Source organism: Anolis sagrei, chromosome 3, assembly GCF_037176765.1.
Source record: "Anolis sagrei isolate rAnoSag1 chromosome 3, rAnoSag1.mat, whole genome shotgun sequence".
NCBI lineage: Eukaryota > Metazoa > Chordata > Lepidosauria > Squamata > Dactyloidae > Anolis > Anolis sagrei.
In genome coordinates, this window is record NC_090023.1 from 217,818,264 (window position 1) to 217,832,680 (window position 14,417).

Below are 14,417 nucleotides of genomic sequence, written 5' to 3' on the forward strand. Positions count from 1 at the left end.
AATTGTGGGACTTAAAGTCCAAAACACCTGGAGGGCCGAAGTTTGCCCATGCCTGTTGCAGACCAAGGCAGGCACATGAGACCAGATTAACCAGCATGCTACTAATGATGTTAATAGAAAGGCTGAAGGAAGCCTTACATAAATCTACATGAGAGAAGCTATGGGCTGCTTCCCCTGCTCACCTGGACATGCACCTCCTGGAAGATGGCTTTGAGAACAGACACTGCCAGGCCCGGAGCCAATGCCTCACACATACTCTGGAGACAAAACAAATTATAGTGACTACTGCTCGCTACTTTCATTAAGCAATGACAGTCTGCAACAATAAGGTTATGGACACAGGGCATACTGTATGCAAAATGAAAGAGTAACAATTTTTCAGAAAACACAATTTTGTAAACCATTAGGTCTGAACTCCCCACCCAACACCAATGAGCAGTCTAATATAGCAGTGTGACAGTGAGTCAGTCTTAAGAAAACAAAGCAACAAAGGTGTACAATTAATTGGATAGGTATACATTCCTGAGAAGACTCAGAAAATATTTCATTTTCTCCAGTATGCATTATTTTAAACAGTTTCTTTTACTGGTCTCAGTTAAATGAGTCATAGGTGCTACCCTTCTGTTCTAGTAACACTATACTTTCCTACTATTAAGTAAAAAAATACTGGAATTGTTAATAGTGTTATAAATGGATTACTTATTACAGATTGAGTATCCCTGGATGCCTGGAACAAGAGGTGCTTGGGATTTTTGTCCCAGATTTTGTAATACCTGTATTTACATATATGTCCATAATGAGATATCTTGGAGATGCAGTCCAAGTCTAAATACAACATTCATATATGTTTCACATACATCTTATACACCTGGCCTGCAGATAATGTTATACCATAATTTTAATACATTTGACCCTGAAACAAAGTTTGTGTGCACCAAATGCAAAGGTGGACAATTTTGAATTTTGGAGTATTTCAAATTTTGGCATTCTGGAAAAGGGATGCTCAACCTGTACTAACAGTGGCATTCATGTGGTATACCTTATGTGTTTGTTTGCACTATTGCTTTCTGTAAGCCGCCCTGAGTCCTCTCAGGGAGATGGGACGGGACATTTAAAAAGTTTATTATTTATTATTTATTCAGAAGGAACGCTCACCAGAGCTTTGAGTCCCTGCAGTACAGATGGTATGACGAGGTGATGATCTTTCAGCCGGTTCTCGTAAAACAAGACAAGGTGGGTTACTGGAATAGACAAGTATAATCAGGCTCCAGTAGTTAAATGAGCATTTCTACCGCAAATAAATATCTCTGAAAGCATCATCATATGCACTTGCTAGCATTATTATCAGTTCAAGGAGTTCTTTGATTGTAGAAGTACTATAAATCCCAGCAACTGCAACTCCCAAATGTCAAGGTCTATTTTCACCAAACCCCATCAGTGTTCACATTTGGGTATTTGGAGTATTTGTGCCAAATTTGGTCCAGATCCATCAGTGTTTGAGTCCACAGTGCTCTCTGGGTGTAGATGAGCTACAACTTGACAACTCAAGGGCAATGCCCACCACACCCTTTCAGTATTTTCTGTTGGTCATGGGAGTTCTGTGTGCCAAATTTGATTCAATTCCATCATTGGTGGAGTTCAGAATGATCTTTGATATTAGGTTAACTATAAATCCCAGCAACTACAATTCCCAAATGACAAAATCAATCCCCCCATCCCACCAGTATTCAAATTTGAGCGTATCGGGTAATTGTGCCAAATTTGGTCCAGTGAATGAAAATACATCCTGCATATCAGATATTTACATTATGATTCATAGCAAAATTACAGTTATGGAGTAGCAATGAAAATAATTTTATGGTTGGGGGTCACCACAACATGAGGAACTATGTTAAGGAGTTGCAGCATTAGGAAGGTTCAGAAACACTGCTCTAGCGGAGAACTCAGTGATCATCATTTTCAGGAACAGCATAGATGTAAGAACCTAGAGTTGAAGCAGCTTATGCATATTTGTGGAAAACTTAAACAGAAGTCTGCAATCTATGGCAGACATAATGTTCAACTGTCTACTGTTCAACCATCACTTTTTTGTTTCACTAAAACCGATTGTCCTTTCAAGTCAAACAGCATCCCATCCATCATTTTTCTCCTTAGCTTTTATCTTAGGTAAGAAATTATAAGGATTTTTTTTTCTTGTACCATTATCTTGGTGATGTTCCTTTGCTGGCTTCCAAATGAAGAAAATTACTATTTGTCAAGCATGACTCAACTAACAGTAGCTCATTTTGTTTACTTGGGTTCAGGAAGATCAAAATTGCTAGAACATCAAGAAAGGCCTCTGTTAAATTCATCAGTTGAATCACTTTTTAGGATAAGGAAAGGCAACCTTCAGATATTTTGGACTCCAAGTGTCATAAAATCCAGCCCGCATGTCAATGGTGAGGGAGAATGGGACCCATAATCCAAAACTACATGAGGGCACTAGATGCCTGCCCTAAGGGCAAATCCAGACTTTCAATTAACCAGATTACATTCCAGTTACTCCACAAGATTGCCTACTGCATGCCACAGACTACAGAGTCGTGGAACCATGCTCATCTTCCTTCCCTCATTCCTCTCTACTAATCACAGTTAAACATAATCCTTTGAATATCGAGGCCAGTTCTGTAGAACAAATGAGAATCCTGCCCAGTAGACAGATAATAAACATCCTACCTTCCTGCTCTCGGAGTAGGGAGTAACACTGCATGAGGACTTCAGAGAGAATTTGGATGCCCTGTGTACGTATACGTGGGTCTGCATTTTCAAGAGATCTGTATTAGACAAAAAAAAAAAAAAGATGGGAGACTTTAAAAGCAATAGGATATGGAGAAAAGAGAGAAGGAAAAATATATTATTAGCCATGTTACATATAGACATACGTGTGTTTACTGGCCGGGCTCAATTGTAAAGGAGAGATATCTTGCTTTGAACTAAACTGCTTTTCGCTGGCTTTGTCAGCCAGGTTCACATTGTAATTGAACATAAATATAAGATCTCTTCTGTTCTCAACTAAGTTCTCATTGGTGGAGACAGGACTCTGAGATTATAGGAGCAACTTTTCAACATCCTTTCATGTTCGGGTCCTACTTATTTTCGAGACCGTATCTTCCTTTATGAACCGGCGCGAGTCCTAAGATATGCCAGGGAGGCCCTTCTCACACTCCCACCTCTGTCACAAGCGCGGTTGGTGGGGGATGAGAGAGAGGGCCCTCTCGGTGGTGGCCTTAGATCTGGAACTCTCTCCACAGAGAGATTAGATTAGCCCCCACCCTGTTCACCTTCCAGAAAGGCCTGAAGACTTGGATGTTCCAACGTGCCTTTGAATAATAGTTAGCTACTGATCAAGTCCGCCAGCCCTAATCTTTTGTTTGGATCTCCGGCACTTTATTCCCAGCCTGGCCCTACAGTTTTGTGTTTGCATTAGTCCTTGTCCTGCCCAACTAGTCTCAAATCTGCACATGCCCACTTTTCAGCTATTGGTTGTTGTGTGGTTCATGTTTATGATGATTTATATTTTATTGGTTATGCTCTTTTTAATATAGTTGGTTATTATATGTTTTAATTGTGTTACTAGGTGTCCTTTGTTTATATTGGACTTGGTCCCCACGTAAGCTGCCCCAAGTCTCTTCAGGGAGACGGAGGCAGGAAATAAGAATAAAATAATAATAATAATTAATATTATTGTTATTATGCTCAAAGTTTCCCTGTGGTCCTATCCAAATAAATTCCTTATTTAATTGGTCAATTATTTTCCCTTTCCCCCCAAGATGATGTCTCTTTTGATAGCTGCTCACTATTTTAGTAGCCAATACTATAGTGGCTTGAGCACTCCAGTTCTAGAGAATAGGGTTCAAATCCCTGTTCAGCTATGTAAATCCACTCGGTGACCTTGGGCAAGTCGCTCCCCCAACCTAAGAAGAAGGCAAAAGAAAGCCCTGTCTGAATAAATCTTGCCAAAAAACCCGGCAGTAGTTTTGTTTTAGCGTTGTCCTAGAGCAGAAACGACATGAAGGCAAACAATAACTACAACTGCAACTGCAAATTGGTTTTTTAACAATATACTTGGCATCAACTTCTGACAAGCATTACTGGACATGGAAGATTTAAAAAGGAAGGAAACAGATGGAAAACAGCTTCAATATAGGAACTAGCAGCTCTCATTATTCCAATGGTTCTCAACCTGTTGGTCCCCAGATGTTTTGGCCTCCAACTCCCAGAAAACCTAACAGCTGGTAAACTGGCTTTGATTTCTGGGAGACCGCAAGCCAAAACACCTAGGGATGCATAGGGTGAGAACCACTGCATTATTCAATTATAAATGGGCCAATACAAACACTCCAATGAGAAAATACATGCAGTACCTTTATTGTACCTATGTCAATTCTATCTTCAAGAAAACCACGTGAACAATGCTTTTCTTGCTCCAGTCCCCTTCTATACTAGGGAAGGGATATTGCTGTTGACAAAGGAAACCCTACAGATTCAAAAGTGATACTTACCACCTAACTGAGAACAGGATAGAAAAGAACAACAAGCCCCAGTGTCTGGAGCTTCCAGGTGTTTCCTACCCATGAACCCACTGACAGTAAATGAGGGCAGGATCATATAAGGATCTTGGGAAAGTGTTAACCATGAATGAAAAATAAAGTGCAACAAATAAATGTTCCACATTGAGAAAGAGAGAGCAAGACAGAAATGCCAGCAGGCATTTGGGGAAGAATAAGGGGTGCGCTGCTGGGAAAGTGTGGGTGAGATTCAAGGGGGGCCGAGAACAAGATCTGTGAGTTTTAAAGGCTATTTTAAATGTATTTATTAGAAGCCCCCAGTGGCACAGTGGATTAAACCCTTGTGCTGGCAGGATCGAGACCGACAGATCAGAGGTTCGAATCTGGGGAGAGTTCAGATGAGCTCTCTCTGTCAGCTCTAGCTCCCCATGCGAGGACATGAGAGAAGTCTCCCACAAGGATGGTAAAACATCTGGGTATCCCCTGAGCAACAAACTTCTGTCACACCAGAAGCGACTTGCACTTTCTTCCAGTTCAAAGTAGGGGCCTGAGTCCCCAGTACCAGATAACCTTGGATAAACAGATAATCTGGGATCAGATCCTGGGGTAAAGGGGCAGTGTGGAAGAGCCCTTGTTTAGATTTTTGCAGGGTGAATTCCAGAAGGTGAAATACTGTTTTATTTTATGGTTCCAGGCCAATTCCTGTCTAAGCAATATCCAGATACATCAAAGATAAGGAGGTCAAAAGAATGAGGCTGCGTGAATAGTTGCTTGCCTCCACACAAGTCTGTGGCTTCCTTTAGAAATTTCCTGGTTTATGACTCACAATCACCCACTGTGCTATATTGAGGAATGTTCATCCTTGTCATCTCACAAAACTAAGATCCTAGCTCATGAATTAACTCACAAGAGCATTCTGAAGTTTACCTAAGTGTCTAAAAGGGAACTAGCAAGAGCACAGCCCTTCATTAAAGACAGCTCTTCACTCCCGAAATACTACATAATTGATGGGAAGACCAAGAAAATATGTAGAAGGAAGTCTTCAATTACATAATGTAGTTGAATACATTCTTAATTACCAGGATAACAACAAAGTAAACACCATCACCACCCACCCTAGAGAACTATTCTAAAATCAAAAGATACTCAGAGCCCTTCCACAAAGCCCTATAACCCAGAATATCAAGGCAGAAAATCCCATAATACCTGATTTGAACAGGAATATATGGCGGTGTGGACTCATATAAACCAGTTCAAAGCAGATATTGTGGGATCTTCTGCCTTGATATTCTGGGTTATAAGGCTGTGTGGAAGGGCCCTTAATGTAATCTTCTAGATCAAAAACATGCATTGTAAACAGCAAATAAGAGGCAGGTGTGATGCACCCAAAGAGTAGACGTTTATTATGTTTGTATCAGCGTAAACCTTTTTCATAGAAACTAAATATTCCTGTTAAAGCCGATGTTCCACTTACCCAAGATTTTCCACAACATCTAAGACGGTACAGGTTCCAGCTTTCACTCCTAAGTAAAGAAATTCTAATTGAAAGCTGTTCTATGGTTTATAAAAACAAACAGGCACCAGTTCTTAAAATAAATGTAGACATGGAAATATACCATATTTTTATGATTCTAAGATGCCATCAATTGTAAGACACATGCTAAGGCACAGCTGAATTAAAAAAAACCCCACACTTTCTGCTTTGAATATATGTGTGGAAGGGCTCACTGCTGAAGTTTCGTTGCACTACTAATGTGAGAGGCCTCTTCCATACCGCTGAATAAAATCCCTTTGAACTGGAATATATGGCAGTGTGGATTCAGATAACCCAGTTCAAAGCAGATATTGTGGGATTTTCTGCCTTAATATTCTGGGTTACATGGCTGTGTGAAAGGGCCCTAATTTCAGTACCACTAATGGAAGTCCCTCCTTCCTACCTACCTACCTATCTGCACCCCAGCAATTCTAAGATGCACCCCACTTTTAAAGATGTTTATATAGGGGGAAAGTGTGCCTTAGGGCCCTTCCACACATATAACCCAGACTATCAAAACAGAAAATCCTACAATATCTGCTTTGAACTGGTTTATCTGAGTCTACACTGCCATATTTTTCATTTCAAAGCAGATAATATGGGATTTTATCAGCTGTGTGGAAGGGGCCTTAGAACCAAAGAAATACATGCATTTAGCTCGTTAGTGGAGCACATGTCTCCTAAACAAAATACCACTCTTTGACAACTTCATTTAAATAGAAATTTCAATGGGACAATAGCCTTACTTATTTAACATAACACAGCTTCTTATATTTCTAAATATGCCTCCAAAAGTTGCCACTGTGGAAAAGAAAACATTTGCACGGTTGGCATTAGAGGCTGCATTTCTCTGCTGATGTGGAGATGGTATCTTCCCATGGTCTAGCAGCTTGCTCATTTTCTGTGCTGGGTATAGCGGAAGAACATTTCTGCACGGCCAGTTCACTCACTTGCCTTAAGCTACCAGGGTTTTTTGAAATTAAAAAAATAAACACAAGGCTGATTTGTTCTGCATTCAAGTGAGTAGAACCTACCTTCATTTGCCCTCCTCACCCCATGCTACTCCCCCAGAAAAAGCAAGTATTACAGTATCATCATGTCTGCTTTGTCAAATCTTCTGAATATCTGTTATATTCTTGCAGTTCTATGAAAAACAACTGCTGCTAATCATGCTGTTTCCAGGCCCTTAAGAATGGTCTGCCTGAAGCCACATCAACACTGACCATTTAATATCATACCAAACCAAACTCCCACAAAAGCACCCAAAATAAATCCCTTAATGAGCTCTTTTGTTTGTATGATCATCATTTGGGCTTTGTGCTGGTTCCAGAATGTCCTATAAAATCATCTGCACAGTGAAAACGCTTTCTTCAATACCAGTTTGAAACAGCTTTAAATTATCAGTGTAGTTGGGGTCTCAATTTGACAATGCTGTGATGGTAGGATACAAGGAAGTGAGCACAGTCCCAGCAGGTCTATTGCAAGAATGAATTATATAAGCACTTCAGCATCCAAGGTAGTTCTGCCTAATCTCGAAGACATCATAGAGAAAACATTTTGTTTATGTGTGTCCTGGACCAATCAAAATTTATGATGGTCAAACTGCTTCTTTCATGCTAATTAAGTGTTACAGAATCTACAAAGACAGTTAACAAAGGCTGCAGCAATGACTCCCAGTGAGCAAAGCACATGAAACTGCTGGCTTTTTATCTGGGTTTATTTTTTTCCTTTTTCTTCTTATACACAAGTCTGTAAGAGTTAGTTAGCAGAAATATTATTTTAATCTGCAAGGCTGGCATTCAGAAGTTAACCCTACAAGCATTGCCTAACCCTATTCCCAGCCCCAGAAAACAGCAAAATACACTTTCCTTTTACCCCAGAAAGAAAATGCCTGCCAAAAGCAAGACAATATTTTAATCAGTCATTAAATTAGACATTTTAGAGAGATAATCAAGAGACTTAGTTCGCTTCTGAACTCCCAGAAAGACACATGTTGAGCAACTGTCATTAGCTGCAATCCAAAGAACATTTACTAGAAATAAGTTCTACTGAGCACTATGGGACTTATTTATGAATACTTTTAGGACTGTACACTCTAAGGTTTATGTGTTGTACAAGGTACACTCCCATTGTAAAATGGGAGGCCCGCCATTTTTTATCTTCACTCCTCTTTTTATCTTCTAGTACAACTGTAAATATAATGTGGTCAAGTGTGAGAAAATTACCCCAGGCACTGCACTTTGACCTTATGTAGAGCTATCAGGTAAGATCCAAGTTGAACAAAATTTGGCTTGGATATAAACAGGGAATTTAATCACAGAAATTTTAATCACAGATCTATAGGACCATCAAGCAGGATGCTTTCTTACACAGTTGAATCTCCATCACAGGGATCCTTAACACTACAAGTTTTGTCTCTTTAAAAAAAAAAGTCGCGAATTGGCCGTCTGCAAGGATGTTGCCCAGGGGACACCCAGATGTTTTACCTCCTGTGGGAGGCTTCTCTCATGTCCCTGCACAAGGAGCTGGAGCTGACAGACAGGAACTTACCCTGCTCCCCTGATTCAAACTAATGACCTTTAAGTCAGCAGTCCTGTAGGCACAAGGGTTTAATCCATTGAGCCACTGGGGGCTCCTTCTTTAAATAATAAAAGGTTGCAGTACTCAGGCTTTCCATGTCAGAAACATTACTACATGCATCTGCTTCAGCCTTCTGGCTGTCCCTGGATGAGCAGTATGCACACCCAAAAAGCAGATGAGCAGCATCTGCTCTTGGATACTCAGGGTCAGCTCCTTCTCAAAAACAAAACAAAACAAAACACAGGGATGCAGAAGACTGATAACATGCCAGAGCTTCTTATTTACATCCAAGTGAAGTGCTAGCTGAGGTGGACAAAGAAGAAAGCTTCAATGTTTTTCTTTTCCCTTCCCATCTTTTCAAATTTTCCATTCATGTTTTGAATGATTCTATGCTGCATATTTAACAACAAAATAATTTTGGATTTCATTTGAAGAAAAAGTAGAATGCAATAAAGGAAGGAAACAATGCAACAATAAAGGAAGGAAACAATTTTGGTGCAAATTTATACATGTAGCAGTCGGCATGGTTAGCAACAAAAATGTAGCTGTAACAATGCTAAACACAACCTTACCCACAAGAACAAATAAAATGAAACTATTCTCAGGAGCACATCGGAAACTATGATTAACACACATCTACAAGCTGGCCTTCTTACTGCTTGGAGATAATAGCCAATTGCCCCCACTCTATTTTCCTTATTCTGAAGTATGTAGATGCACAGAAATAGAGAAACTGATGCCTTATTTGACTACACATGATCTTGACTCATTTTGATCAGGATTTCATATAAGTCACTCCACTGAAATGGCCTTGACATATGATATTCTAACAGCTCAGTGTCAAACATCTACACTGTAGAGTTAAAGCAGTTTGGCACCACTTTGAGCTACCATGGCTCAATGCTATGGAATCATGGGAGTTGTAGTTTGGTGGGGGGCACTCACAGCCTCCAGCAGTGAAGTTGCAAGACCTTGTAAAACTACAATTCCCATAAAGTCAATAAAATTGAGCCATAGCAGTTGAAGTGGTGCCAAACTGTATTCATTCTACATTGCAGAACAGGCCTGGGCCAACTTGGGCCCTCCAGGTGAAAGGGGCCTGAGGCTGTTAGGAATGGTGGGAGTTGTAGTCCAAAACACCTAGAGGGCCCAAATTGGCCCATGCCTGGAGTAGATGCTCTCCCCCTTTCAAGCATCTCCTTCCTCCCGCTCTAAGGCATCCCTCCGCTCTTTTCTACTCCAGCCCTACCTTCCGCCGCCTCGCGGGCCGCATTTTCCCGCTCCCAGCCCTGCAACGGGGAGGCAGCCGCCCCCAGGTCCCCGCCCGCCCCGCCGGCCGCCATGATCAGGCCGAGAGTCAGTAGGGCGAGGAGAGGCCGCGACGGCGCATGCGCGTCTCTCTCCCTGCCTGTCACGTGGGACAGCCTCCCAAGGCCAAGCTCCAAGCAGGGCGAGGGAAGCGGTGCTGCCTGGTCCCATTGACTAAAAGCGCACACTTTACAATAGACCTGGGCAAACTTTGACCCTTCAGGGGATTAGGACTTTAACTCCCTAGGAATTGTGGGAGTTGAAGTCCAAAACTCCTGGAGGGCCGAAGTTTGCCCAGGTCTAATAGACTTAACCAGGAGCCACGCAGTCATGCCGGCCACATGACCTTCGAGGTGTCTACGGACAACGCTGGCTCTTCGGCTTAGAAATGGAGATGAGCGCCACACCCCAGAGTCAGACATGACTAGACTTAATGTCAGGGGACTACCTTTACCTTTTTAATAGACTTAACACAGTATTTCTCAACCTGTGGGTCCCCAGGTGTTTCAGCCTACAACTCCCAGCAATCCTTCCCAGTTTACCAGCTGGGAAGGTTTTCAGAAAAAACATCTATTTCTGTTTTATTGACTACTAGCCATCCCCTGCCATGCATTGCTGTGGTCCAGTCTGTATATATGTGTTTATTGTGTCTATATTTGTGTATATGTGTGTTTGTATGTGGTTTTGCACATCTGTTGTAAAAAAAATGGTTTTTGGTTTTTAAGTCTCTTCTGCTGTGTTTTTCAGTGTTTTTATGAGTGATGGTCACTTGTTGGCCTGAGAGGTGTACTGTGTCCAAATTTGGTGTCACTTCGTCCTGTGGTTTTTGAGTTATGTTGATCCCACAAACTAACATTACATTTTTATTTATATAGATTCTAAAGCCTTTGACTGTGTGGATCATAATAAATTGTGACAAGTTCTTGGTGGTATGAGGATATCAAATCATCTTGTCTATCTCCTGAGGAATCTGTATAACAATCAAGTAGCAAAAGTAAGAATTGACCATGGAACAACAGACTGGTTCAAGATTGGGAAAGGCGTACGGCAGGGCTGCATACTCTCACCTAATCTATTCAGCTTGTATGCAGAACACATCATGCAATGTGCAGGGCTTGAGGAAAGCAAGGCTGGGGTGAAAATTGCTGGAAGAAACATTAACAACCTTAGATATGCAGATGATACCCCTTTGATGGCCGAAAGCAAGGAGGAGCTGAGGAGCATTCTAATCAAGGTAAAAAAAGAAAGTGCAAAAGCTGGGCTGAAGTTTTTTTAAAAAAAAAAAACCCAAAGATTATGGCAACAAGACTGATTAATAACTGGCAAATAGAGGAAGAAAACGTGGAGGCAAAGATTACTGCAGACACAGACTGCAACCAGGAAATCAGAAGTTTACTTTTGAGGAGGAGAGCAAAGGCCAATCTTGAAAAAATAGTTAAGAGTAGAGACATCACACTGGCAAAGAAGATCAAAATAGTTAAAGCAATGGTATCTCCCGCAGTAACCTACGTATGTGAGAGCTGGACCATAAGGAAGGCTGAGCGAAAGAAGATAGACGCTTTTGAACTGTGGTGTTGGAGGAAAATTCTGAGAGTGCCTTGGACCACAAGAAGATCCAATCAGTCCATACTTCAGGAAATAAAGCCTGATGCTCATTGGAGGGAAGGACAGTAGAAGCAAAGATTAAATACTTCGGCCACATAATGAGAAGACAGGAAAGCTTAGAGAAGACAATGATGCTGGGGAAAATGGAAGGAAAAAGGAAGAGGGGCCGACCAAGGGCAAGATGGATGGATGTTATCCATGAAGTGACTTGCTTGACTGAAGGAATTGGGGGTGGTGACAACCGACAGGGAGCTCTGACGTGGGCTGGTCCATGAGGTCACAAAGAGTCGGAAGCGACTGAACGAATAAACAACAAACATTATTATTATTATTATTATTATTATTATTATTATTATTATTATCTGCCTTGATATTCTGGGTTATATAGCTGCGTGGAAGGGCCCTAGAATAAACATAGTGAGGTTTTAAAAGTGATGCAGATCCAAGATTTATTTCAAGTGGGAATGTGACAAAGGAAAAGCAGAAGGCAAAGGTGATTGACCTTTGTTCCTGTTTGTTGTTTTATAATGTTCAACATTTTGTTCAAATATACTGCATTTTACTGGATGGCTTTATAGAAAAAATACACATACTGAAATAAAGAATTGGTTTGCTGATGGATCAAAGATTTTAACCAGTGAAGAGTAACATCCAAAAAAAGTACCATTGGCTAAACGAGATAAACAAAGAGACTGAGGGTCCTTCCACACAAACACATAATCCAGAATGTCTGCTTTGAGCTGGATTATCTGGCAATGTAAATTTAGATAATCCAATTCAAAGCAGATAATGTGGATTATCTGCTTTGATATTCTGGATTATATGGCAGTGTAGAGGGGCCCTTAGTATTATGTCTAAATCCCACAAAGTTATTGATATCTTTAAAAGGTTAGGTCACCGGGACTTGTATGTGTGAGGGAGACTGTTACAGAGGGTTTGATCTCATAATTTTGTCAACTGGCTGGAACAATATTTATTTTGAATATATGCTTTTGAGATAACATCCAACATTAAGATTAGAAACTCATTATAACCAACTGTAGTCTTCCCATTAGAGAACAGAAGAGTATGAGCTCTGTATCCATGGGTTTCGTGTATCCATGTCTGACAAATAGGTCCTCTAATTTTCTAAGCCCTCCAGTGTGACTCTAGCTCTTTCTACATTGCCATATAATCAAGATTATCAAAGCAGATAATCCACATTATCTGCTTTGAACTGGGTTATATGAGCCTACACTGGTATATAATCTGGTTCAAAACGGATAATCTAGATTTTATATGGCAGTGTAGAAGGAGCTCCAATCATATTCTTAGACAGATGTCCTTCATTTCAATAGAAATTAAGATTACTAACTGGGGCGACATACAGGGAACATACCTCCCCCCTGTTGTGCCAGCTCCACTGGCTGCCGGTCCATTTCTGAGCCCAATTCAAGTGCTGGTTTTGACCTATAAAGCTCTATATGGTTCTGGCCCAGCTTACCTGTCCGAACGCATCCACCCCTACATCCAACCTTGTAATCTAAGATCATCCGGGAAGGCACTGCTCTCGCTCCCGTCAACAGCACAAATGCGTCTGGCGGGGACGAGAGGCAGGGTCTTCTCGGCGGTGGCTCCCTGCCTATGGAACACACTCCCAACAGAGGTAAGATCGGCTCTCTCCCTCCTGGCTTTCCAAAAGAAATTAAAGGCATGGTTTTGGGACCAGGCTTTCAGACATTAGATATAGCAGCACTTTAGAGGGACATGACTGGAATGACAATATGGCTGACAAGACTGTTTTACTGTTTTAATGATTGCTTATGTATTGTTTAACTATTATTTGTGTCCAATTGTGATTTTATTATTGTAATTGTCATGTAGCGGCCTTGTAACGGGGCACATTGTAAGCCGTCCTGAGTCCCCCTTCAGGGGTTGAGAAGTGACGGGATACAAATACGGGAAATAAATAAATAAAATAAAATAGCCTCAGATTTGTTTATCCATGCAAAGTTGACACACACAGATGCAGGGCTTGTTATGCATTGTACAACCTGCCAAAACCCTAAATGGGCATATTTAATTTTGAGATATTTAGACATGTTCCTTGGATACATGAAATATAGGTATATACTGACAGACTGCTGGTGATTAGTCGTATAAAGGAAAGGGTTTTTCACTTCCAGCAGTTTAATAATAGCAAGTAAAAATTAAATAAATTCCCTTTCAGGGCTTTATGTCAGTCACTTATCTCCCAGCCTCACTGTTCATTTCCTGTAAAGTAATTATTTTACTAAATTTTTTTAAAGCTCTGTTGGTAGTTAATTTATTATTTATGACCACATCTTAGTGAAGCTCTGCTAGGCAATTTTAGCACTGTGTTAGAATTACTGATCTGGAATCACTCAGATATAGATTTATAAACACATCCTAGTCTATGCATCATGAACTATAACTGATGATTAGCTCTGCTTCCTTAGCCAGCATTAGTATCTCAAATCTGCACTCCAGCCACTATTTTGCACCTGCTTCTAGCTGGTAGATCTCAGAATGTTATTTAAATGCTTTTTCCTCCATAGGCTATAGCAATCAGATTATTTATTAATTAAGTGTAGGTGAACCTCCAATTGTTTTAGACTTCAACACATAGAAGTTGTAGCCTAATGTTCAGGAATTCTGGCAGCCGAAACCACACAATCTGGAGAACTAGAGGTTGAAAACCATTGAGTTAAAAATGTACCATTGACAACAGAAGGTGATGATCTCAGCAGTGGGAGAGACAACAAATGATGGGGAGTGCTGGGAGAAGCAATGGCATCACACAACAGAGACTGTGCAAATAGGGAAAGGAATGGTAACAAATA

At 40.8% G+C, this 14,417-nt stretch overlaps 1 protein-coding gene across 3 annotated transcripts in view; it reads right to left on the reverse strand.

Moving 5' to 3' along the window:
- Positions 1 to 10,042, reverse strand: part of MMS19 (MMS19 homolog, cytosolic iron-sulfur assembly component) — a 33,726-nt gene extending 23,684 nt beyond the window's left edge. For 2 of the 3 annotated variants that reach the window (XM_067465871.1, XM_067465870.1), the window contains exons 1-3: positions 2,716 to 2,805; positions 1,156 to 1,241; positions 183 to 257 (exon numbers count right to left, since the gene is read on the reverse strand). In XM_067465871.1, coding sequence (XP_067321972.1) covers positions 183 to 257; positions 1,156 to 1,241; positions 2,716 to 2,749 — 195 coding nt within the window. In that variant the 5' untranslated portion in view covers positions 2,750 to 2,805. Of the gene's footprint in view, positions 1 to 182; positions 258 to 1,155; positions 1,242 to 2,715; positions 2,814 to 6,021; positions 6,071 to 9,910 lie in introns of those variants that run through there. The other variant, XM_060768227.2, reaches the window with a different exon arrangement.
- Positions 10,043 to 14,417: the final 4,375 nt, after the last annotated feature.